Genomic DNA, 23,934 nt, shown 5'->3' on the forward strand with positions numbered 1-23,934 from the left:
CAAAGATTTGTGTCTGTGGTGTCGTACGGGTGCAATAAGAATTTCTTCTGTCTTCTTGGAAAACCTTTCTTGGGGGCGTGACCGGCGTTTCTCACCCCGTGAGGGTCTCTTGCCTGGGTTCCTGCTGCTGCCACGCTGTCTGATGCCCAGGGATCCCAATGCCTTTTCTCCTCCAGAGGTTGGGACATCTCTGACCCTTCCCTATGACATACCCCATATTTTGGCCTGGAAGGGACTATGGTGTTTACCAGATGAAGATCATTTGAATTTCCTGTCCCTAGTGCTACAGGCTGCCACCTTTTCCTTGGCAGTGGTCGCCTTCAGCTAATCACATGAACAAGGACACTTTCTTGATTCCCTCCCCCATGCCACCCCCTGCCTCCTCACCCCTGCCCCACTGATTTCCCAGAGAGTGACATCTTGACCTTTGGAGCATGAGTTGAATTCACACTGGGTTCAGGAATGCCCAGATCAGTACCAGATCTAGGTTCCTGGTTCCATCAACTGAGTTCATTCCTTTCTGAGTAGAGGGAATTCTGGCTGTAAAGGACTCTCCTCCTGAGCTCATTCTACCAATCTCCCACTCTTTCCTGATGAGGTGAGAGGTCGGCCTGCCTCAACCAAGGGTCCCAACCTCTCAAAAGGGAGGAGATGCTCTTTCTTAGAGATGAAAGTCACACTGTAGAGGCACAGAGGCAGGCAGCACCCGTGAAGCCCCTGGGTGGGCTGGGGGGAGCTACCTGAAGGCCTCCCTGGTTTGGGTGAGGGGCCTGGTTACCCAGCCAGATGTGGACGGCGGGGCCACCACGTACAGTGATACAAAAGCGGCTTCTCTTGACACAACAGCCTCCCAGGTTTGCTTCAAACAAATAGAAAGCCCTCCAAGGAGAGTCTCTAAGGAAGGAATGTTTACACAAATGACCCCCAACTCTCCCCCAAGATTCATTTCCCTTGCTTTTGGAGGGGGCACCCTGCCCACCTCCCCATGGAAAGTGTCATTTACAGGGTACAGTTACCACCGTGACCATGGCCAAAGCGCAGGCAGCACGCGCTCCCCTAGCCCTTGGACCCCATCTCGAAGCCGACGGAGCCCGTGCCCTGGCCTTCTCTTTGGGGGTGTCATCTTTTGGCTTCTGCAGGCTTCCCCTCCTGGGGAGGCAGGTGCGAGCACTTCCCATTTAAGTTCAAAGCTGGCTTAGCTGAACTCTGTGGGACCAGCGGATCCCAAAGCCACAGAATCTCCTGAGGGAGGATGTCCTCATTTAGCCTTTCGACGTTTGACTCTTACACACCTGTATCCCAAGCCCTGGAAATAGTCACCCTGGTGACACTGACAAGCCCTCAGAGCTGTGAGAAAGCTGCTTCATTCTTGCATTATCAACTGCTCACTTCAGGCTGAAACTTGGTGGCAAAAGGAAGGCCTGTTTATTGAGTTCCTGCTTATTCACTAAGCGCTGCTGCGTACTATTTCCAGTTCTCAAGGCAGATAACATCTCCATTACGCAGATGAGGAAATGGAGACTTTCAGAGGCATCAGAACTTAAGTTTGCCTGGGGTCCCACAGCAGGTAAAGAAAGGATTTGAACTCCTCACCTGTGCGACCTGGGGCTCTAGAACAAGCGTCAACAAACTATGGCTTCCCTTTTGTTCATGTAACCCTCAAGCCAAGGAATTTTTCCTGGGAGTTCCCTGGCGGTCCAGGAGTTAGGACTCTGCGCTTTCACTGCTGCGGCACCGGGTTCAATCCCTGGTCAGGGAACTAAGACCTCACAAGCCTCCCACAAGCCATGTGCGGTACGGCCAAAACAAACAAAAAAAAACCACGATGATTTTTCCTTTTTTTTTTAAATGTGGGATGAACAAGTGGCCGGAATGATGACCACAGTCAACAACACCTCACTGAACACTGGAGATTTTTACAGTTAAAGAATCAAAATAATATTTCATGACACATGGAAATTACATGAGATTCAAATTTCATTGTCTACACAACTTTATTGGAATACAGCATTGCTTATTTAGGTAATTGTCTGCGGCTGTTTCCACGTTGCAACGGCAGACCTGAGTGCTTAAAACAAAGACCTTCTCGCCCACCAAATCTAAATATTTGCTGTCTGGCCCTTCACAGGAAAAGTTTGCCGACCCCCAGTCTAGGCCCCCAGACTAGGAGGCCCCAGTCTCCTCTAGCCTTGGGGGCGGAGGAGATAATATTCTGAGTGACTTGACATCCTGGAGGATGGGCAGGGAAAACGGAGGGCCTCAAGATGAGGCCTGATGAGCCATGGCTCCGAGGAGGGAAGGTCCCTCTGAGGCGACTGTGTTTGTGTTCTAGGCCTGTGACCTCCTTCTCCGAGTTACCATGTGCCTTCGTTCCCGGGAGATCAGGAAACCGAACACAGCGATCCTCAGCCCAGGGGAGGGAACGTGTATTGGGGTCACACAATAAACAACAGGAAAGGGGAAAGTGAATATGAATGAGGGCAGGGACTTGGCACAAGGGTTTAGGAAGTACTGGCCGTGCCCTGTACTGAGGCTGTGTCACCCTTGTGTGTCAGAGAAGAATCATTGTCTACTGAAGAGCTGAGGTGATGGGGACCCAGTCAGAAAGGCTCCAAGACTCATTGTGACGAGGAGAAGGGGGTCCTCTGGGCTCAGAGTGAAACTGGGTTAGAGTCATCTGAGCTGGAAGGAGCCCAGGGGGAGGCCCTGAGGGCAGCCCAACTCCCACTGGTTGCTCGCTCCAGATTAGAAATGATCCCATCTCTGAGGAATCCCGTCTGTGTTGCTTCTGACCGGCCCTCCCAGGACAGGTGTCCACCAGAGCTGGACAGCCTTTCCGGAGCGTAGCAGGCACTCCCAGGACGCGGGGATGAGAAAGCCAGGTCATTCCCAGGGAGACTTGTAACAAAGACAGGTAGATCCCTAACACATTCACACATGTCACCAAGGGACGGCTGGCCTGGGGCTTCCTTCAGGCCCTCAGTGCCCTCCTCTCTGGCCTCTTCTCTAGAAAGAACTCTGGCCTTAAGGTCAGTATTTCACATCTGGACCACGTCTGAGGCATCCTTTCCAATGGCCGTCCCTCCCCAGTAGCTTTCTGCTCTAATCCAGCCCATCCTGGGCACTCAGTACGTGCCAGGAACCATGTGGGCTCCAGCCTTACAGACAAGAAGCATGGCTCCAGCTTCACAGGCTCAGGGAGGAGTAGGGGAGAGAGGTTGGAGGAATAGCTGTTAAACAGATCATCATGGGCTTCCCTGGTGGTGCAGTGGTTAAGAATCTGCCTGCCAATGCAGGAGACACGGGTTCGAGCCCTGGTCTGGGAAGATCCCACATGCCGCGGAGCAACTAAGCCTGTGCGCCACAACTACTGAGCCTGCGCTCTAGAGCCAGCGAGCCACAACTACTGAGCCCACATGCCACAACTACTGAAGCCCGTGCGCCTAGAGCCTGTGCTCCGCAACAAGAGAAGCCACCGCAGTGAGAAGCCTGCGCACCACAACGAAGAGTAGCCCCCTCTCACCGCAAATAGAGAAAGCCCACGCGCAGCACCGAAGATCCAATGCAGCCAAAAATAAATACATAAATATCCCTTAAAAAAAAAAAACAAAAAGAACAGATCATCACTATCACTGAATGATGGTAACTCTTGGTAGAGTCTGTAGCAGCAGGAAAGGCACCAAGGCTGATGTATCTGTCCTGATTTCCCAGAGGAAGGCAAATAAATTTCCTAAATAAACAGATTTCTTCCTGAGAACGTGAACCCCAGACTTGCATGTCTTAGTGGAGCGCGCCATCTTCTGGCCTGGGTCCTGCCCACCTCCTAGCCTGTCTGTGTCTGAGGGCGAGGCTCTCTAACACTATCACATACCTGTGGCTGGAAGAGAATCGCCCCTCCACCCCTAGAGTTGCTGGTAGGAGAATCATAAAGCTGCTCTTCCACTTTACTGTGAGTAGTGTTGGGGAAAGCAGAATTCCAGGGGTTCTGTCATAGGTAGATGACTCTGTAGTAAAATCCCACTTTAAAAAAGTGCAGTTCAGTTCAAGATCTGCGCAAAATTGGGGATGAGAGGAGTGTGATGCTGTTCTGTATGGTAATGTAAAGAACTACTCCCAAAGAGACACATGTATATGTATAACTGAATCACTTTGCTGTACACCTGAAACTAACACAACATTGTTAATCACCTATACTCCAATATAAAATAAAAACTTAAAAAAAAAAAAAGAAACCTACTCCTGGCCTTCCCTGGTGGCGCAGTGGTTAAGAATCCACCTGACAACGCAGGGGACACGGGTTCGAGCCCTGGTCCGGGAAGATCCCACATGCCGTGGAGCAACTAAGCCCATTAGCCACAACTACTGAGCCTGCGCTCTACAGCCCACGAGCCACAACTACTGAGCCCGTGAGCCACAACTACTGAAGCCTGCGCGCCTAGAACCCGTGCTTTGCAACAAAAGAAGCCACCGCAGTGAGAAGCCCACGCACCGCAACGAAGAGTAGCCCCCGCTCGCCACAACTAGAGAAAGCCCGTGCGCAGCAACGAAGACCCAACGCAGCCAAAAAATAAATTAATTAAAAACAAAAAACACCTACTCCCAGTGCCAGTTATGTTGCTTTTAGGGACCTGTTTCCCGTCCCCAGTAAGGATGTCGACTGCACTGTCTGAAACTAACAGATGTCTCTGAGAGCTGTGTGTGCACACATGAGCACACAAGTGTGTCCCCAGTATTGATCTGCTGGACAACCAGAAATAAATCCTGTCATACCTTACAGTAGTGGGGAAGTCTAGGAAAGAGGGAACTTGGGGCACCAAAGCCCACTCAAGCCCTCGCATGGCGTGGGGCTAAAGTGAGTAATTCACACCTTGGGGAATGGACTGTTAGAGATTATTGCATCCCTTGGTTGGGGGAGGGGGTGGATCCCTCCAGTGGGACCAAGCCCTGTGGTAGCGGTTGAGATTTCTCTAGGAGAGCGGTTCTCTTGCTCTGAGAAAGCAGTCTCTGGGGGACCGGATGGGACCCTTAGATGTGGCTACTGAGGAGAGAGGCTTGAGGAGAGTGTGGGAAAGAAGGCGCTGACACCTTTTGAAGGTGTTTTTGTTTGATTGGTTTTTAATGCTTTCCTCTTGACTGTGAGGGGAATCTTATGAAAGTTCCCATCTCACTAATATGTTTTCATTTATATTATAATCACATTCAGTTCTTCAACCCTTCAGTATAGCCCATTAACCATCTCATGTGATGCTGATGTGGAAAATGAAAAAATGGAAGTCTAGCTGCTCTGTGTTCACTGGTCAGCTAATACCTGGAATCCTGACAGTTCACTGAGGTCCAGGGTGCCAGAAGTTCTGTTGTGCAGTAGGAAGGGAGGGGAGGCTTTGGAGTATCCGTGAGCAGAGCGGAGGGACTTGTGAGCCAGAGGGGCTGAACGGACAATTCTTGAAAGGTGCAGCATCTCTCCCCCAATTTATATTAGAGGGAAGTGGCATTTGAAGCAGAGAAGGCTGCTGCGTGGATTACAGACAAGAGGCAATCTTATTTTGGTCAGAGATGCTCTTGTTCTGCACTGTGGTCCAGAGAACTCACAGTCTCTTAAGGCACAGAGTCCTCTGTACCTGACCACTGGTTCAAAAGAACCTATAGCTCTGCCTGATCAGAGCCCTTTATTTTTGACGCTCAGATCCTCTGTTTGAGGACTCACTGGGTACATGGTCATTATGTTGCCTCATCTCTTCATACTAATAAGTACCGTTTTTCTGTTGAAAACTTTTCAGCTCTAGGATGCATACTTTATTGGTCTTCTGAAGAAGACAGCTGTGACCTGTGTCTTAATCCTCAAGGGAGCATCCCTATCTGTTAAGGGGCTGACAAGACACCCTTTTTCCTCAATTCAGTCTGGGCAGGAGCTGTCCAGTCATTTTCTGTTCTCAGTGGGAAGTGCTCACCGTTCACCCCCAAGTCCCTGTGCACAGTTGAAATTGAGCCCACAACAGCTCCCAAGATCTGCTAATGCCAGACCTGCCTGAAATTCTCCACCACCAGACTGAGAAGCAGAAATTCCCCACCTAATTTCAGTACTGGCTATGATGACTTGCATCTGTTGTCTTGGAGTCAGAAGGGACTGGCCTTTGTTTCTTTGTCATTTAACTCAATTTTCTTATTTTTCAGACACAACTGATTCTAAAACTTTCAAGTGTTAAAACCTTTTGTTTTGTTTTGTTTTGCCACACCATGCAGCTTGTGGAATCTTACGTCCCCAACCAGGGATTGAACCCAGGCCCTCGGCAGTGAAAGCATGGAGTCCTAACCACTGGACCACCGGGGAATTCCCAAAACCTGTATTCTTGATGAGTGCAATTAGGATTTACTTATGAGAAAGCACACTCTCTTTGGTCATGTTTAATTTATATTCAAACATGACATACAAAATCTCTCATGTGTAAGCTTGCTAGAGGCACTCTTTTGCTCAAGATTCTTTTATCTATACTATCCCATGCTAGGAACTTTGGAGCTAGAATCTTGGAGCATCTTAAAGGTTAGGTTTAAAAACATCCGAATCTGCTTGAACCCTTCAGATTGCCAAGAGTCTCACCACCGCATATTCTTTCTCTCCAACTCCCTTAGACATTCCTTGCCTAGCCTCTGAAAGCATCCGAGGTTGCCACTCTGGATTTTAATTCAACTCCTTCATTCTACAGTGGAGGAAAATAGACTGCAAAGAGAGGAAACAGCTTGCTTGAGGGGAAGCCACTCTGGAAAGAGCACGATTTCCTGCTCTCTTGATACACTACTCTCCTTTTTAGACACAGATTTTGTACTATGGCCAAAATCAACATCCGTCACCAAAGAGAAATGGAGAATCTGCGATTCCCCTAGCGCTTTAGAAAGAAGAGTTGTTTGCGGATGGCAACAATATCTTGTCTGTTATCCGTGTCCATGCAGGTAGAACGCTCACTCAAATGCAATCCTCAGTCGGGCCCACCTCAAAGTAACTACAGATTGCGGGGAAGTCGAAGACACAGTCCAGAACAGGAACCTCCTCTCATAGATCACGTTTCTACCCGAGCCAAAGAGGAACGGACCGGAAGTGCCGCGCAGCCGCGGAGGAAATACCTATAGTACAGCTGTTACGCTGGCCGGAAGAGAAAGGTGCAGACCTTACAAGGCTCCGCTCCTACTTCCTGTTTCCGCACAGTTGCTGCTGTCGACGTTAGGGGCGGGTGTCGGAAAGCTTCCTCGGCTTTGGACGGGTTGTGAGATGCCGGGCGGAGGCCGGTGTCCCGATTGCGGCTCCACTGAGCTCGTGGAAGACTCGCACTATTCGCAGAACCAGCTGGTGTGCTCCGACTGCGGCTGTGTGGTCACCGAGGGAGTCCTTACTACCACCTTCACTGACGAGGGCAACCTCCGAGGTACCTCTGCGGGCTTTTCCGGGGCCGTGGGTACAGCCTGGGGCTGTGGAGGGATTGACGTCAGAGTCTTCTTATCTCCCGCCCTCTCCCTGTCACGTGCACCCTTAAATATGAGAGAAAACAGCCTAAAGTGGACGAGCGAGCTGCAGAAGGTCAGGGACTGCCATTTATCTGTGTTTTTCTAGCACCATATCTGGTATATGTAGTAGGTATTAACAGATGTTGAATAAATGAAACAGAAACAAAGTTCCACTCGTTTACCTAGTCTGGGCATGGTCGAAGAATTGTATTGGTAGATCAGTTCTTTACGAATACAGAAAATACTGTTATCCCGAAGTAGTTTTGAGCACTAATTGGCAAAAGCATCTTTTTTTTTTTTTTCTTTACTTTGCTTTCCAAGTCCCTACGCAATGCAGCTCTCAGAATCTGCAGGCAGGAGAATTGCCTGAACTGGATGTACAGGAGGGACAGCTGGAAATTTGGAACACTTGGAGCTGCTTTAGGGCAGTCCTAGTCCTCTTTAGTCTCTGTGTATTTGGTATTGCTTGTGGTCATGGAAAACCAGGTGGACCTTTAACTTGCACAGATGGGCACCTTCTGTGAGACGAGGAGCGGGTGCATGATGATTGGGATTCTGCTCCCCGGTTTTGTGTGGTGGGAGGGCAGGGATTTGGTGAATAGACGCTAAACAAGCTATTTGTTCATTATCTTACAGAAGTAACATATTCCCGAAGCACAGGGGAAAACGAACAAGTTAGTCGCAGCCAGCAACGAGGTGAGTATCAACCTTTTATGACACAGTGGCTTTAAAGAAAGTTCTCCTGATGGTCTAGCCCAGTGGTCCCCAGCCTTTTTGGCACCAGGGACCGGTTTCGTGGAAGACAGTTTTTCCACGGACTGGGTTGGGGGGGGATGGTTTAGGTAGTAAGGCGAGCGATTGGGAGTGGCAGATGGAGCTTCGCTGGCTCGCCTGCCGCTCACTTCCTGCTGTGCCACCCGGTTCCTAACAGGCCGAGGACCGGTAGTGGTTGGTCCGAGGGTTGGGGACCCCTGTCTAGCCCATCTGCTTGTCTTTCCTGTTTTCAGCATTATTGGATAAGGTAGAGAAGAAGAGAATGGTGATTAGAAATAAAGGATGGAGATGGTTCTAAGACAGGTGGCAGTTAGGTGGAAGGTTTAGGTTTGCTTGGGGGGTATGTCTGAGGTAGACTCAAGGAACCCACCTCAAACTTCGGCTTGGCCACAAATCAAACCAGCCTCCAGAAGATGGGGCACTGAAGTGTGACTTCCTTTCATAAATGTCTTTGTGCCTTTTGAATGACCTCACCAAGTGTCACTCTTGTCATTGTAGAAAGGTCCATTATTTGTGCCTCTGGTATCTGAGGCGAGTTGAACAGAAATTGCTAGGAGCTGCATGGTGGCTTCTTTGACCCCTCTATGTACGGTATCGTGTCATCTGCGGTGACAGTTTTACTTCTTCCTTTCCAATTTAGATTCCTTTTATTTCTTTTTTGTCTCTGATTGCTATGGCTAGGACTTCCAAAACTATGTTGAGTAAAAATGGCGAGAGTGGGCATCCTTGTCTTGTTCCTGATCTTAGAGGAAATGCTTTCAGCTTTTCACCATTGAGTATGATGTTAGCTGTGGGTTTGTCATATATGGCCTTTATTATGTTGAGGTATGTTCTCTCTATGCCCACTTTCTGGAGAGTTTTTCTCATAAATGGGTGTTGAATTTTGTCAAAAGCTTTTTCTGCATCTATTGAGATGATCATATGGCTTTTATCCCTTAATTTGTTGATGTGGTGTATCACAATATTTGATTTGTAGATATTGAAAAATCCTTGCATCCCTGGGGTAAATCCCACTTGATCGTGGTGTATGATCCTTTTAAGGTGCTGTTGGGGCCCCTCTAACTCCTGCTGTGGGTTTCTTAGGCCTCTGCCGAGTGAGAGACCTCTGTCGAGTTCTGCAGCTGCCACCAACATTTGAGGACACGGCAGTTGCCTACTACCAACAGGCATACCAGCACTCTGGCATCCGTGCTGCCAGGCTGCAGAAGAAGGAGGTGTTGGTCGGGTGCTGTGTCTTAATCACCTGCCGGCAGCGCAACTGGCCCCTGACCATGGGAACCATCTGCACCCTGCTGTATGCAGATTTGGATGTGTTTTCTGGCACCTACCTGCAGATGGTGAAGCTCCTGGGGCTGGATGTGCCATCTCTGTGCTTGGTGGACCTGGTGAAGACCTACTGTAGCAGGTACCTGCCTAGTGGGAGACACGGGGATGGGATGGGTTTAGACCTGAATCCTTTTACCTCTGGCTGGCTGTTTTTGACCAAAGCCCATCTACAAGGATGTGGGAGAAAAAAGTCTTCTCCCTTTCCTGTGCCTAGCACTCACTAATCAGGTTAATCCTGTTTTACATTTCTGGAATGTTACAGTTTTCAAATCCCTTTGCCCTTACAGCAACCTAATGATGTAGGACGGAAGGTGTTAGCCTTGGCACGGGGCTCCTGGGTTCCACCACTCATGTTGTGTGTGGCCTACTTGGCTAGATGGAACAGCCCTGCCTCGACAGGATCATGTGTGATTAGAGCTGAAAGCATATTAGTAACTGAGGGAGCTGGAGTTAGAAGCCAGTTTTTTTGTTTTTTTTTAAAATGAGTAGCTGTGTTCTTTTTTTCTGACAAATATGGTAGAAAGCAAAGACTATCGGTGTGAAACAGTCTTGGGTGTGAAGCTTGGTGACGTCCAAGCTGGATGACTGTGGGCAAGTTTTGTGACTCTGAATGCACGTGACAGGCTGTGGAGTAGTAGATTAAAGGAGAACTTTCGTGAAGCCCTCAGAATGATGGCTGATGGGGTGGGGGGAGGGGCATTGTCAAGAAATGTTAGCTCCCTTCTGCATTCTCCTGCCCTTTACCTCTTCAGCAGGAGACTCACCCTGTCTTCTCTCGGTACCTGGATAAACTTGCTGCCCAGCAGGCTCGAGTGTTCCCGGGAGGATAGCATAGCTTGCCCATCTTCCGCGCTTTGAAAGAGCGGTCCCCCAGAGGTATTGAGATCAGACCCTCATTTTGGTTATTTCAGCTTCAAACTGTTTGAAGCCTCCCCGTCTGTGCCAGCCAAGTACGTGGAAGACAAGGAGAAGATGCTATCGCGAACGCTGCAGTTGGTGGAGCTGGCAGATGAGACATGGCTGGTGACCGGGCGGCATCCCTTGCCTGTCATCACCGCTGCCACTTTCCTGGCTTGGCAGTCGCTGCGGCCTTCAGATCGGCTGACGTGTTCCCTTGCCCGATTTTGTAAATTGGCGAGCGTGGACCTGCCCTACCCCGCTTCCTCCCGCCTGCAGGAGCTGCTGGCTGTGCTGCTGCGGCTGGCCGAGCAGCTGGCCTGGTTGCAGGTCCTGAAGCTTGACAAGCGGTCTGTGGTTGCGCACGTCGGCGACCTTCTCCAGCACCGCCACATGTTGGTCCGCAAGGCCTTTCGAGACGGAACAGCAGAGCCAGACGCACTGGACGCCCGGGAGAAGGAGCTGCAGGGGCCGGGCCAGGGGCAAGGATGGGGAAAAGAGGACCGGGGCAATGGCTCCGTAGATTTGTCCGCAGGGAAGCGGCCAGCGAGCCCCACCCTCCTCCTCCCACCCTGCATGTTGAAGCCCCCAAAGCGGATCTGTCCCACACCCCCTGTCTGCACGGTCACTGGAGATGAGAACATTTCTGATAGTGAGATCGAGCAGTATTTGCGTTCCCCTCAGGAAATTAGGGACTTCCAGAGAGCCCAGGCCGCTAGACAGGCTGCCACGAGTGTCCCTAACCCTCCCTGATGCACAGCCGGGGTCTGCGGGGTGGGGGGGCGCGGGCGCTTAACCCCACCTGATGGCGGCTTGCTAACAGGCCTGATGTAGCCAGAGAAATCAGTGTATACAAGTCTTTAGGTATCTCCCTTCTCATTTAAGGGACCCAAGAGGGGCTCTGCAGTTATTGGACCCCAGGTCCCAGAGTCGAAGTCAGAAGGAACACGGGGACGCCTGGGTTGGAGAGTCCCATCCCTCGGTCCCAGACAGTGGTCGCACATACTTCTGTTCTGTGGGCTGGCTTTCTCTTGGACTGTTGGGAAAGTGCCAGGTGCTCTCCTGCTCTCGCTTCAGATTGGATACACCGCAGCTGCAGGGCTGGCGGGGCCTCCCTGCTGGTGTGGAGCAGTGCGCATTCCGGATGGTATCAGCCCTCAGAGGATGGAACTGGGCAGCCCTTGGCCCTGCGTCCATTCACAGGCCTTAGTGGGTTCGTGTGTACAGTGTCAGAGATCCTCTCCCTCCTAACAAAAGGACCGGGGCTGGAGTAAGCTCATAGCTCAAAGGGCTTTGCAAAATTTTAATATATTAAAACAAGAGGCATCTGCTAGAAAACATTCTATTGTATAAAACCCGAGCTTTTAAAAACATGTTTTCTTTGGCACTTTTCATCCCCTCCCTCCCCTTTCCCCAGCGTATTGCAAAAAGCTCTCCAGTGCTAAGGCATTGGCGGGGTATGTAAACAGCAGCCAGCGTAAGTGGAAGAATAATACGAAGCTTTTTTTTTTTTGCCTTTTTTTTTCTGTCTAATATTGTCTGTGCAGCAAGCATAAATAACAGGATGCATCCCAAGGCGTGTGGGTTTTCTCCCTTCCCCTCTGTCTTCTCTTGCCTTGGTGATCAGGCTGGGGTGATATGGAGACGGGGCCGGGTTTCCCTGTGGCTTTTCATGAGGCCCAGGGTTCCCTCCACTCGCACTGCATCCTGTAACCAAAGGCTGGTGGTTGCTTTTTAGGTTGGGAGAAATATGCGTGCTGGTGTTTAAAAGCAGTGAAGGTGCGGACCCCAGGTGAGCTGCAGGCCTCCCCCCACCCCACTACCCTGGGGACTTGGCTTGGGCTTACGGGAGGCAGGAACCTGGTTTGATGTTTTGGAGGTTTCTCCCTAATATGGAGCTGGAGATCAGATCATTGGAACGGTTCTCCTCTATGGCCTCACGTGGCAGGGAGTGCGCTTTGTCAGTCCCTCGGTGTGGAGGGCCGAGACTGGGGACATGGGCCTGTGATTGGACAGTAAGTGCTTCTCCAGCACCACCTGCAGCCTGGCGGTGGCGCCCCTCTTCAGAGCGTTTTGTTGTTTTTGTTTTTTTATAGGATTAGGTTTAAGGCAGGACTAGCTTCAGCTCCAGATCTTAGCACTAACTCTGCTTCCCTCACATCATCTCCAGGCATCTGTCAGGCAGCTTCTTAGGTGTAGGGCCTGGGCTTTGTCCTGAAGTGCCACCTCTGAGCCCTGCCGTGTGGTGTGTGTCCCAGTCCTGTGGTAATGGCCTCCAGCCCTGATGGTGCACCTTTCCACCTGCCCCCTTCCCAGAGGGCTGGTTGATCCCTGCAGCTGCCTTTCACCCTGCCCCACCTTCTCATTTTGCATAGTTGATCTGAAAAGCAGCACCTTGTTTCCTCCCACTGGTCCTGGTCACCTGGCTCATCTGCTAGGCTGGCTCCCTAGTTAGCCAGAACTGGGTGGGGGAGAGGCCCTAGGATCTGGGCACAGGTGGGTGACTGATTCAGAGGAGGGCAGTGAGGAGAGAACACCTTACTCAGGCCCCCATCGCCCGTGTGTTCCGGGTAAGGCTGATGGCCGCCCGTGAGTGGGGCGGGGGGTGCGGGGAGTACCTTAGGAGAAGCCCGCCTGAGCTGTGCTGTCCCTGCCGCCCTTGCTCACTCCGCAGACCCACAGGACCTTTCCCCCGAGCCTGGACGGCAGGGGCTGCCGAAACCAGCCTGCGCTGGGACGGAAACGTATCCCGTCTGCGGTTCGGGGATTGTCTGTCGCTACCCCAGAGGGATGGCCCTCTTCGCGTTGGCGGGCCTGTGCCTGTCCTTTCCCCAGCCTCCAGGACTAAAGCTGGCGAGCCCGGGCGCAGCGAGGCACCTCTACCTCAATCCTGGGGACGTACCGAACGACGTCTCTGAGGGCCCCCGAGAAGCGGGGTCTCCTGCGCGCGCGGCCCTCCCGTCCTGAAGCGGCGCCCGCCCCCAGGCTAGACGGTGGTCTCGCTCTTCCAGAGCCCCGTCTTCATGCAGCCGCCGCCGGCCGCCTCGGCGCCGCTCAAGGTGACGTCGTCGTACTTGCCGCCCTTGGGGGCGCCGTTCAGGCTGGCAGCGTTGAGCGGGTACGAGCGGCGCTGGCTCTCCTTTTCCAGCGCGCCGCCCCCGCCGCCCTTGAGGTGGTCGCGGCCAGCGCTGCGGCGCTGGCCCGGCCGGCCGGCCTCGGGGAGCGGCGCGGCGCTCGTGTCGCTGCCCTCCGACGGCGTGAGCGTGCTCTCGCCCTCGAGCCGGGGGCCGGCGCCCGGGCTGTTGCGGCTGCTGCCCGGGTAGCTGTCGGACGGGCTGTTGTGCGGGCTGCCGCTCTCGCCCGACGGCAACTCGGCCGCCCCGGCCGCGCCCCCGCGCGGCGCCCTGAGCCGGTTCCTGCCGCCGGCCTCGCCCGCGCGATGCCCCTTGGCCCGGCTCTTGTGGCCCCGGCGGCCGTGGTGCGAGTTGTTCGGGTGGCGCGGGCCGAGGCTCCCCCGGGGGCCCGGCGTCTCGGGCTCCGCCTCCCCGCGGGCCGCCACCCCCGCCTCGCACGCCTGGCTCTGCGCCAGCTGCAGGTTGGTGAGCTTGCAGGGGCCCGGGGGCGGGGCGGGGCCGCTGCTGCCGCTCGGGGACGACTTGAGGGACGCGGGCCCCTCTCCGAACGCCGGGGACCCGTCCTCGGGGGCGGCGGGCGCGGCCCGCGGGGAGGCTCGGGAGGCCGAGGCGGGGGGACAGCACGCGCGCCAGGAGGCCCTGACGTCCCTGCGCCTGGCACAGTGATGGGTGAAGACGAAGAGGCCCAGGGCGGAGGCCGCCACTCCGTACAGACAGCTGCACACCACCCGGGGCAGCCAGCGCTGGGACACACTCAGAGCCCCGCAGGCCCACATGGCCAGGTAGAGGAAATGCGTGGTCACCAGCGCCCCCAGCTGGGCTCCTGGAGAATAGAGACCGTCACCCTCCTCCGGGGGCCCAGGCGTCACCACCCCTGCGCTCCCAGCGGCCAGAAGGGAACCCGAGTCACTCAGGAGGGGGCCGCTGCTCCTGAGCCTGGTGGAACCCCTCAGCTCCTCCCCTGGCTCCAGGGAGACCCTGCTGGTGCCCCCCTTTGGGCTCTGTGCCAGAGGACCCCGTAAGCGCAGCGCCGCGCACAGGAAATAGATCCAGGTGATGAGCAGAATCAAAGCCACGGGGATGTAGAAGGCTCCTAGGCTTGGGCGCCACACTAGCCAGCAGCTGAGGGGAGACACAGGCGGCACGCGTGAGGTGGGGCGCGGAGGCTGGGTGGGCGGGAAGGGAGGGTATGGTGAGTGGAGAGGCGGAAGCGGCTCAGTCAGCATGCAGGGCTTGGGGCTGGGTGACGGGCTGGGCGCGTGTTTGGTGCCGCCGCTTTGGAGTAGGAGGCATGGGGCAGGGCGAGGCATCCGGGGCAGGGCGGGGAGGTTTGGGGCAGGCGGGCCGTGCACTCACTAGGGGCTGTGGTCCCGGTAGTTGTGGATGTTGACAGCGGCTGTGATGCCACAGATAATGAGTGGGATCCCTCCCGCGATCAAATAGAACCTGGAGAGGAATGGGTTTGGGGGTCAGAGAGTTGGGGAACAAGGAGGGGGCCAGGTGCTCAGAACCTTCACCTTGGGGTCTCTGTCCTATCCTCTTTCCCCTAGAAATTACGTCAGAGTTTGTTTGCCAGGGATGCAATGCCTCTCCAGGGCAGGTCAGTAGGTTCCTAAGGGATTTGGCCAAGACTGTTCTAAGGGACAGTGGCCAGAATTGCTTTCTGTCACCCTAAACAGTGCAGAAGCCAGGGGTGCCACTTGGGTTCCCAGGATCCCTGCCCAATGCCCTTTGAGGTCGCTCCCTTCCTGGCCTTGTCATGCCTGAAAACCCCAAGGATGCACCCCCTCCATGGCACTGGGCAACCTAGTGCCACCCAGGGCCTTGCCTCTTCTGCCTTTTATTTTTTTTTGGCTGAGGGATCTTAGTTCCCTGACCAGGGATTGAACCCCGGGCCCACTGCAGTGGAAGCACTGAGTCCTCACCACTGGGCCCCCGGGGAACTCCCCACCTCTTCTGTCTTGGGAGTGTGATCTCCCAGGACCTTGGACCCCTGGGACAGCATCCACCCTGGGAGAACAGCTTTTGGTGTCCTCCCCCGACACCTGAGCCCTTCCCCCCTGCAGAGCTGACATACCGGAGCATGGGTCGGGGGGCAGGCAGGGCAGCATCCCCTTCTTGTGGAGGTGGTGCCCTCCAGGTAAGCTCCTTGTGGAGGACACGGGCCTTCACCCCCATCCAGAGCAGTGTGGACAGTGAAGAGTAGTGCAGGGTGATGCCCACCTATAGGGTCAAGGCACTGAGGCTGGGGGACTGGCCGTCCCAGAGCCTCAGCCCCGCAGTGCTCTCCCGTGCCTCCCTTGTGCCCAGCCTCCAGCTCCACCCAGAACCTCCCCAGGGTTCTGTCCCTGCCAGTACCCTCTCTACTTCCAGCCCAGGGTTCTCCCCCGTGCCAGGGACTCTCCATGACCCTGTCATTGCTGCCTGTCTCGTCCTCGACCTCTCTTCCATCGCAGGATCCCACTCTCCACTTTGTCCTGTCTCTTAGTTGCTCTGCTTCTTACCTCCCCTACTCTCATGCCCACCTCGCCCACGAGGCTGGACACGAAGAGCGGAGCCCCCTTCCTCCCGTGCGCCTCCCTCCTGTACCCCAGGCTGCCGTCTCCGATCCTGGAGACCCCCCACCCCAGCCCTTCTCCTGCTTACCGCCTGGCAGACCATCTGGTAGTTGGTGAGTGTGATGCCTCCCGCAAAGACGGCGGAGGTCATGGCCATGTGGAAGCACAGGTTCAGCAGCATGTGCCAGCCCTTCCGGGACACATGGATGGAGCTGCCACAGAAACAGTCTTTAACAAATGGGCCACCCAACCCAAGTCAGGCCTATGGGGGTCTCAAGGTCACTGGGAGAGTCAACGAGGAGAAGGCAGACATCTGTATGCACGCGTGGGCGTGAATGGGATGGACACCTTAACCCCCAAACGCATTTTCCAGCTGCAGAACCTTTGAAGGAAAGGCTAGGCAAGAGCCTGGGAAAGGAACACCCACTGTCGCCTTGCCAGTACTTAGTAACACCCAGCATGCCCTCCCTTCCCGCAGGAGCTCTCACCTGTGGTGGAGGATGTAGGTGATGATGGTGGAGAAGAGGCAGAGCAGCAGCAGGGCCGTGCAGGGGTACACGACAGGGTGCAGGCCTGCCCCTGAGCCCTCCACCTCCCTGGGGAAGGCGCGCAGCTCCTGGAAAGAGCAGAGAGAAGAAGTGAGTAAGGGGAAGCCGGGAGCTGAGAGGCCGCCCTGTGGAGTCCTGGCCGGTCCCCCAGGCCAATTTTCCTCTTCCCAAGCCCAGTCAGCTTTGGGCCCCAGCTTTGGCCTTTGGTCTATCTGGGTAGCAAAGATGTAGGCACCGTGACACCCTCTCTTAGAAAGTCGGTCTAGGTGGCGTTAATGATCTGCCTTTCTGGGAACTTTTCAGGTTCCCAGCCCGAGAATCAGAGAGGAGGGAAGAGGGGCAGGTTCTGTCTATCATACAGCTGCACGCCTGCTCAGGATCTGGAAAAGCAGTCTGTGAAGTGTGGTGCGGGCACGGGCACTGGGCAGGGGTGAGTGAGGAGGGTGACTGGGAAGGAGAAGCGTTCCCAGATTTTTTTTCACTTTAACGATCTGGGTGTCAGAAAGTGCAGGATGTGGAGACCAGGCTGGGTGGTCTCTGATCCATCTCTCTCAGTATGGGAGTAGAGGCAGGACCTCTCTTTTTTTTTTTTGCTCTGGGGCTGCTATTATGGGGATGACCTGATAGAGGGCCTGAGGACCTGCCTGTCTTCTGAAAGATGAAGAGGTATGGGGGAGACCAGAGGGCCATTTATTTCCCTGCGAGTCCTGACCGTCACGAGGCCCGATAAGGCCTCTGTTTTTTCAGGATCTCTGTGGCCCCAGGCGCTCAGAGTGCCCCTGGTCCCCCCCACCGGCGCCCCTTCTGCGTTCCCCTGCCCTCCACCCCCGTGCCCGCTACCCTCACCATGAGCACGGCCACGTTGCCCAGGTGCTGGCACTGCAGGGAGCTGACGTGGGGCTGGCTGGAGCGGAGCTGGCAGCCCTCAGAGCTCCAGCCCCCGGGCCCCCCCGGCCCCTCCTGGCTCCACCAAGCGGCCACGGGCTCGGCCCCCTCAGCCCAATGCCGCAGCGAAACGGCCACCGGCTCAGTCAGGTTTCCCACGCTGCAGCCACCTACAGGGGAGGGGGACCACTCAGGCTCGGTCAGGGCGTGCGCTGGGCTTGGGGAATAGAGTTAGATGCCAAGTGCGGGCCTGCCCCCCAGGGCCTCAGCCTAACTGGGAGACACAAGGATGAATCAAAGACACCTGGAGGTGGTGGCCCACCTAAGTGCCAAATGAGTCGTGGCGACATGCCCAGGAAGGGAGGACTCTGGGGTCCGGGACGAGAAGGTGGAAGGTGACGCGCAGGGAGTGGAAGCCCGGATGAAGGGAGGATTCAGGAGGGCACCCTGAGAGGGAAGTTGGCACCAGGTGACGAAGGGGGACGGAAGGAGGCCCAGGTGGGTGGAGGGTTCATGTTATAGACCTTTGGAAATCTGACGAATCTGGGCTGTGAAACCCAGGGTCTCTTGAGCCTTTTCTCCACCAGTCCATTCCTTCATGGGACATCCCTGCCCCGCACCGCCCAAGGAAATGGTGCAGGGCCACCGCCCCCGGCCACCTCCAGCAGGGCGCGGGGGGCGCAGGGGAGGGCTCCCGGGCGGCATGGTAGGGCGGGCGGGGTGCAGGCCCTTACTGGTTCCCGCAGAGATGACGGGGGTGGCCACGCCGCGCCTCTTGCCAAGCCCAGCAGCTCCAGGGCGGGAGGTGTTGCCGTGGCTGCGGAAGAGACGGCCGTTTCGGAAGACAAGCAGCTGCAGGGTGCAGTCTGGGGGGGCCGGGGGGGCCAGGGCAGCCGGGAGGGACGAGAATAGACTGGGCGGCAGCTGGATGGAGGCCAGGGCCACGCTGTTCTGGGGGGAAACAGGAGTTCCTCAGAGACACCCGGGGTCCTCCTCCAGCCCCTCCTCCTCCATCCCCTCACCCCCTGTCTGAGTCCTGCATCCCCTCACACCATCCACCTGACCAGGCGCCTGCACCCCGTACCTGCCCTCTCAGCATCCTCCCTCCCCCGGCGCCCACCTTGATGTGGAAGGACGACAGAGAAACGTTGGGCCTCCCCGTGGTACAGCGGAAGCGGAGCTGCTGGTCGGCCAGGGGCTCCGGCTCCAGGGAGGGGTTCTGGCCGGGACCCAAGGGACGGGTGCCCGGCGCACCGGCCTCCCTCCTCTGGAAGGCCGTGCAGGTCAGGCCCACGTAGCTGTGCGGCTTGATGAGGTAGGCCTCCAAGGCCACGTTCCTCGAGTTCTAGGGACAGGGACCTTGTCACCCCTCTCCTGGCCTTCTCCTGCTGGAGACCGCAGACCTGCTCAGGCCAACCCGCCGTCCTTGCTCATCACTCAGGGCCTGGCAGCCTCGTGTCTGCCGTGGAGTCCCCCGAACCCCTGCTCTTCGGCCCCTCGTCCTGCTCACTCACACCCCGTCCTGGAGCTGGCCCAGCTCTTGCCACGTCCCAGTCCTGCTGCCCCAGCTATGCCGGGGAGCAGGGTCCTCGCCCACCTCGGATCTCCCCCGGCACCCAGCACAGTCTCACGCAGAGGAGATGCTGTGCGCTGCTTGTTAGCTGGTTCGCCACCCACCGCTGGAAACTCCCCCTCTTCTCAGGGAACAGAAGTCTCCGTCACCCCTTCCCCACCCCACCCCCCACGTGCTTCCATCCGGCTAGCCCTTCAACTCGGTCCACGCACGAAGCCCTGTGTAACTTCTCCGATGTCGCCGGCCTCCCTCTCCTCTGCCCTGTTCCCGACAAGTTGGAATTTGATGCCACACAAACGGAACCCTAGTCACGTTCGGTGTTCTCGCTAACTGGGCGCACGGCTGGTGCACACTCGGAGGACTTGCTCCTGGCTGACAAGGGCTGGCCCCCGTCACCTCTTAGTCCCTCCCTGTCCCTCCCTGGGCAGGGCACCCTCCCAGCCGGCCCACCGTACCACAGAGATGTGCTGGGCGTGGGCGCTCAGGGCGGCCCCCCCAATGCGCTCCAGGGCGCCCACGATGCCGCTGCAGGCCTTGTCCTCGCGCTGGGCCAGCCACAGCAGGTGCTCGTCCACCAGCATCAGGTTGCTGGCCATATCCACCATCACCTCCACCAGCTGGAGGCGGGGGCGGAGTCACTGAGGGCAGGAGGGGCGCTGGGGACCCACAGGCTGGGGCGAGACCGGCTTCAGCAGGTGGGGGGCAGGTGATTTCCAGGCGCCCCAGGGGCCCGATCGAATCTCACCTCTTTGATCTGGTCGACGTAACCCAGAAACTTCTGGATCATCTGAGCCACGTAGACAACGTCCATCATGTCGGAGAAGCTGGCGGCCTCGGCCGTGTATACTCGAAGCTGGTGGGCCAGGGTCAGTGCGTTGGAGGCATTGATGGGCATCTGGGGGTGTGGGGAGGAAAGGGCACCGTCTAATCTGGCTCCTTCTCCCCCAAAACAGCGCGGGGGCCCCCTCCCCTGTGCTGATGCTCAGAGCAACGGGGCCTAGGGAACAGGGTCTAGCCCACAGCTGGGTCTGATCCAGACAGGAGGCGAAGGTAAGGAGTGAGCCCTTCCCAACTCGGGGCCGTCCACTGGTTATGCCACTGCTTGAGGACAACGGGCTGACCTCACGCTGTCCCTGCTTTCTGCTTAAGGCTGTCCTTGCTGTACTGGGGACCTTGGGGGTGGCCCACATGTCCCAAGTGTGGCCCTGGGGTTCTGAGTCCCCTGGGAAAGGGAAAGCTAGAGGAGAAGAGCATGAGACACGGTGACCACGGCCCCTCACCATGCATCCCAAGAGGCAGCACAGCCCATGAGGCCAGCAGGCTTCTCCCCTCCCCCTTTCCCGCACCCCTCCCCTCTCCTGGCCTCACCAGCACGAAGGTGTAGAGCACCCGGGTGATGTCGTTGGTGTACAGACAGTGGGAGTAGTCCCCCGGCTCCCAGCGGCCAGCTCGGTCACACCGGCGGGAGGCTCGGGTGCCAGGGGCACCCCCGCTCAGGGGCACCGAGGTGAAGGGGTACTGCAGGCAGGACTGGTAGGCTGTGATGCCAGCCAGAGTTCGAGGCCACCTGGGGGCAGAGGCGGGAAGTTGCCGATGACCTAGCCTCCTCAGGCCAAGAGTCCCTCCCCTGCCCTGAGAACTGTGAGGCCAGACTCCTTGGGAGCTGCAGGACGGGCCCAGAAGAGGGTGTGTGTTTGGACGGGACTTCAAGGGCTTCCCAAGCTCCACCTCCTTTCTAAAGCTGTGTTTGTTGGGACAGTGCTGTCACTGGTGCTGCGAGGCTGGACTTGAAGTCCTGAGTTCAAGTCACTTATGCTTTCTGGGCCTTAGTCTTCTCGGCTGTACGATGGGGAGAATAATTTCTCCCCTGCCTAAGTGAGAGGCCACTGGGATATGAAAGTGTGGCATCCGTAGTGGGAGAGCTTTGTCAGCTACGCATGTAAGGAAGAAAAAGGAAAAAAACCCCTTTTTGTTCTGCACAGCACATTCGGAGGGTGATTTTATACAAAAGGATACGGTCTCTGTAAATATGCCAGCGGGACCTGGAGCTGAATGACAAAAGGCAGTGTCTTCTCCAGCTTGGAGTGGGTGGGGGACCGGTCACCGGTGGTCCCACTGGCAGGAGCGGGGTGTGGGCCGGGGCCTGGGTCTCGAACCTGAAGTCCCCGCGGTTGTTGGCGACTCGCTCTGCGGGGCAGTAGGAGGCCGAGGTCTCCAGCACCACGATCTCCACCTTCTTGCTGGCGTTTCCCTGGACCGTAGACACGGAGCACTCCCATTCGCCTGAGGCCCACACGCCGATGTGAGACAGGGTCAGCTCACTGTGGGCGGGCGGGCAGGCGAGGGCTGGCTGGAGGCGCTCCCAGCGGCCAGCCACCCTCCCCAAGCGCCCGGGGGCCACCCTGGGGCACGCAGGGCATCAGCTTCAGGCTCATTTCTTTAACTGAGCCAGGGAAACACGTACACACTTCTTTAACTCTGATTGGCCTTCGGTTAGTGTCTTTCTTTTATTTGGCTGTGCCGTGCGGCTTGCAGGATCTTAGTTCCTCGACCAGCATGAACCCCGGCCCTGGTAGTGAAAGCGCTGAGTCCTAACCCCCGGACCGCCAGGGAATTCCCCAATTTCCCCATCTTTTATCACAGAGATAATATTACCTCTCTTGCAAATCTACTGGAGAGATCAAGTCCAATAATACAGGTGAGAGCCGCTATATCATTGTAAAAGCACTGAAGAAACGTCAGAAATAATCGTTTTCTTCTATCAGGCGTTCAATCTGTCCCTCATCCAGACCATTTCTGACTTAGTCCTGGATGTGCGTCAACACACCCACACGTATCCCCAGATCAGGCCATCTCCTTTGCGGGGTGCATGAGGGTACTGTGGCCACCCCCGCCCGCGCCATGGGCCCAGAAGGGGCCGCAGGGCCTGTACCTGGTGATGAAGGTGCAGTCGTGGATGAGGCTGTCGCCCAGGAGGATGCCTGCCTGCTCGTCGCCCTCCACGGGGGCCCGGTTGTGGTACCAGCGGACGTGGGTGTCATTGCCCAGGTAGCTGGCCGAGCACTGGAAGGGCAGCCGGTCGCCCTGGAAGACCACTTGGCGGAGGGATGGGATGAGGTGATGTGTGTGCAGCTCCAGGGCCCCCTCTGTGGGAGGGGACACTGGCAGTGAGGCTGAGTGACGGGTGAGGGTCCAGTGGGGGCAGAGCCAGGCCCCTCTGTCTGGTCTGGAGCCCGCCCCAGCTCGGAAGGAGAAGGGGGGCTGGAGAGTCTCTGGAGATAAGAGCGCAGGAGAGGAGCAGGCGGGTTTCGAACAAATAAAGATGCTTCTTTCCACTGCACACTTGTCACCCCAAGAGGTGGGACCAGATGGAAAACATAAACAAAGCAGCGGCCCCAAAGGAAGTTTACAAAAGCAGATGGAGGACCAGCCCCCAGTGGGATCTGAGGGAGAGGACGCCCTGGAGACCAAGCCCAGTGCACAGGGAGCCTTGAGCCAGCAGGGGCCCCTCAGGAGGGAGCCTGAGGGTGCGGGTTTGCTCACCGCAGCGCAGCTGGGCCTCCTGGAGGCCGCCCAGGGTCTGGGCGTGCAGGGTGCTGGGGTAGGCACAGAGCGTGCGCTCCGACAGCTGCACGGAGCGATTCCGGGCCCAGGACAGCAGCCAGCGCAGGCGGCAGTCACACGTCAGGAACTCGGTGCCCAAGTCCCTGCAGGGGGGTGGAGGGGCCACAGGGTAGAGCAGAGGGAACGTGGGCTCCCCGGGGTGGGGATGGAGCCCCAGGGAGAGACTGAGGCTGGAGAGGGCCGGGAGGGCAAAATTGTGCACGTGTGCCCTGCTGCCACCATGGCCGCCATGGCAAGCACGGGGAGGCGCGTATGGTGGAGCTTCAGCCATCGTGTGTCCCACCTCCTCAGAAGGCTGGCCACGTGGGCACAGTGCTTATGCGTCTCCCTCCTGGGAAGTGGAAGGAAGCAGGGCCTGACTGCTGGGGCTGGGGAAGGATACTCACACAACCTTAAGGGCTGGCAGCTCATCAAAGACCCCCGGTGGCACACTGGAGAAGATGTTTCCAGATATGTTTCTGCAGGGAACAGGGAGAGGGGATCTTAGGCTCCCCCTGGGCCACAGGGGGTGGGTGGTGAGTGACGAGAATGTGGGGAACCGTGAGGCTTTGGGGAGCCTTCCCTCTGCCCCCCTCCCCGCCCCTCACTCACAGCCGGAGAAGCCTGGGGAGGCCTTGGAACGTCTCAGAGGTGAGACAGCCAATCCGGTTGTTGGAGAGATCTCTGGAGAGACACACACGACCTCAGCAAGTCGGCCACGTGGTAGCGCACGGATGCGCTTGTGAGGGACACACGCGTGTGGGCGGGGCTTGTGGGCGGGAGCGGAGAAAGACACGGTGCTGGGGCATGAAATGTCTGCCCCCAGCCTGTTGCGTGCGGGGAGGAGAGGCAGTGAGGGAGGGTGAGTGGGAGGGTGGCAGCACCCACGGGACCGCCTCCAGGGACGAGGGGGCTGGGGCGTGGGGTCAGGACAGGCCACTCACAGGCGCTTCAGCTCCCCCAGACCCAGGAAGGCGCCCGCCTGCACTGTGCTGATGACGTTGTTCCTCAGGTCCCTGTGGGAAGCAAGCGGGGGCTTCACACCTCGCCCGCTCCGGGGCCACGCGGCTCCCCGGGGCGGGCGGCCTCACCGCCGCCAGTGCCGGGCTCTCGGTTTCCCTCTAAGTCCCTGCTCGCCTCAG

The 23,934-nt window shown here is 56.8% G+C and overlaps 2 protein-coding genes across 2 annotated transcripts in view; one reads left to right on the forward strand and one right to left on the reverse strand.

The window, feature by feature from the left end:
• Positions 1-7,171: 7,171 nt before the first annotated feature.
• BRF2 (BRF2 RNA polymerase III transcription initiation factor subunit) lies at positions 7,172-11,862 on the forward strand. Its single transcript, XM_029226510.1, has 4 exons — positions 7,172-7,415; positions 8,131-8,190; positions 9,352-9,673; positions 10,506-11,862. Exons 1-4 carry the CDS (start codon positions 7,262-7,264, stop codon positions 11,242-11,244), a joined length of 1,275 nt encoding a protein of 424 aa, XP_029082343.1. The 5' UTR covers positions 7,172-7,261; the 3' UTR covers positions 11,245-11,862.
• A 1,615-nt stretch (positions 11,863-13,477) lies between these two features.
• The window catches only part of ADGRA2 (adhesion G protein-coupled receptor A2), a 33,150-nt gene continuing 22,693 nt past the window's right edge, over positions 13,478-23,934 (reverse strand). The window contains exons 3-19 of the mRNA XM_029226509.1: positions 23,737-23,808; positions 23,405-23,476; positions 23,200-23,271; positions 22,733-22,896; positions 22,122-22,335; positions 21,346-21,510; positions 20,558-20,756; positions 19,935-20,084; positions 19,645-19,806; positions 18,737-18,961; positions 18,351-18,567; positions 17,578-17,786; positions 16,672-16,799; positions 16,272-16,395; positions 15,703-15,848; positions 14,982-15,071; positions 13,478-14,747 (exon numbers count right to left, since the gene is read on the reverse strand). Of these exons, the coding sequence (XP_029082342.1) occupies positions 13,478-14,747; positions 14,982-15,071; positions 15,703-15,848; positions 16,272-16,395; positions 16,672-16,799; positions 17,578-17,786; positions 18,351-18,567; positions 18,737-18,961; positions 19,645-19,806; positions 19,935-20,084; positions 20,558-20,756; positions 21,346-21,510; positions 22,122-22,335; positions 22,733-22,896; positions 23,200-23,271; positions 23,405-23,476; positions 23,737-23,808 (3,679 nt within the window). The remainder of the gene's footprint in view (positions 14,748-14,981; positions 15,072-15,702; positions 15,849-16,271; positions 16,396-16,671; positions 16,800-17,577; positions 17,787-18,350; positions 18,568-18,736; positions 18,962-19,644; positions 19,807-19,934; positions 20,085-20,557; positions 20,757-21,345; positions 21,511-22,121; positions 22,336-22,732; positions 22,897-23,199; positions 23,272-23,404; positions 23,477-23,736; positions 23,809-23,934) is intronic.

The sequence above is a fragment of the Monodon monoceros genome, unplaced genomic scaffold (assembly GCF_005190385.1).
Source record: "Monodon monoceros isolate NGI ecotype Baffin Bay Population unplaced genomic scaffold, NGI_Narwhal_1 Super_Scaffold_17, whole genome shotgun sequence".
Taxonomy (NCBI): domain Eukaryota; kingdom Metazoa; phylum Chordata; class Mammalia; order Artiodactyla; family Monodontidae; genus Monodon; species Monodon monoceros.

Coding starts and splice junctions, on each gene's coding strand:
- BRF2 (XM_029226510.1), top strand. CDS start 7,262: ATGCCGGGCGGAGGCCGGTGTCCCGATTGCGGCTCCACTGAGCTCGTG. Junction 7,416..8,130: donor TGACGAGGGCAACCTCCGAG/GTACCTCTGCGG, acceptor ATTATCTTACAG/AAGTAACATATTCCCGAAGC. Junction 9,674..10,505: donor GTGAAGACCTACTGTAGCAG/GTACCTGCCTAG, acceptor TGGTTATTTCAG/CTTCAAACTGTTTGAAGCCT.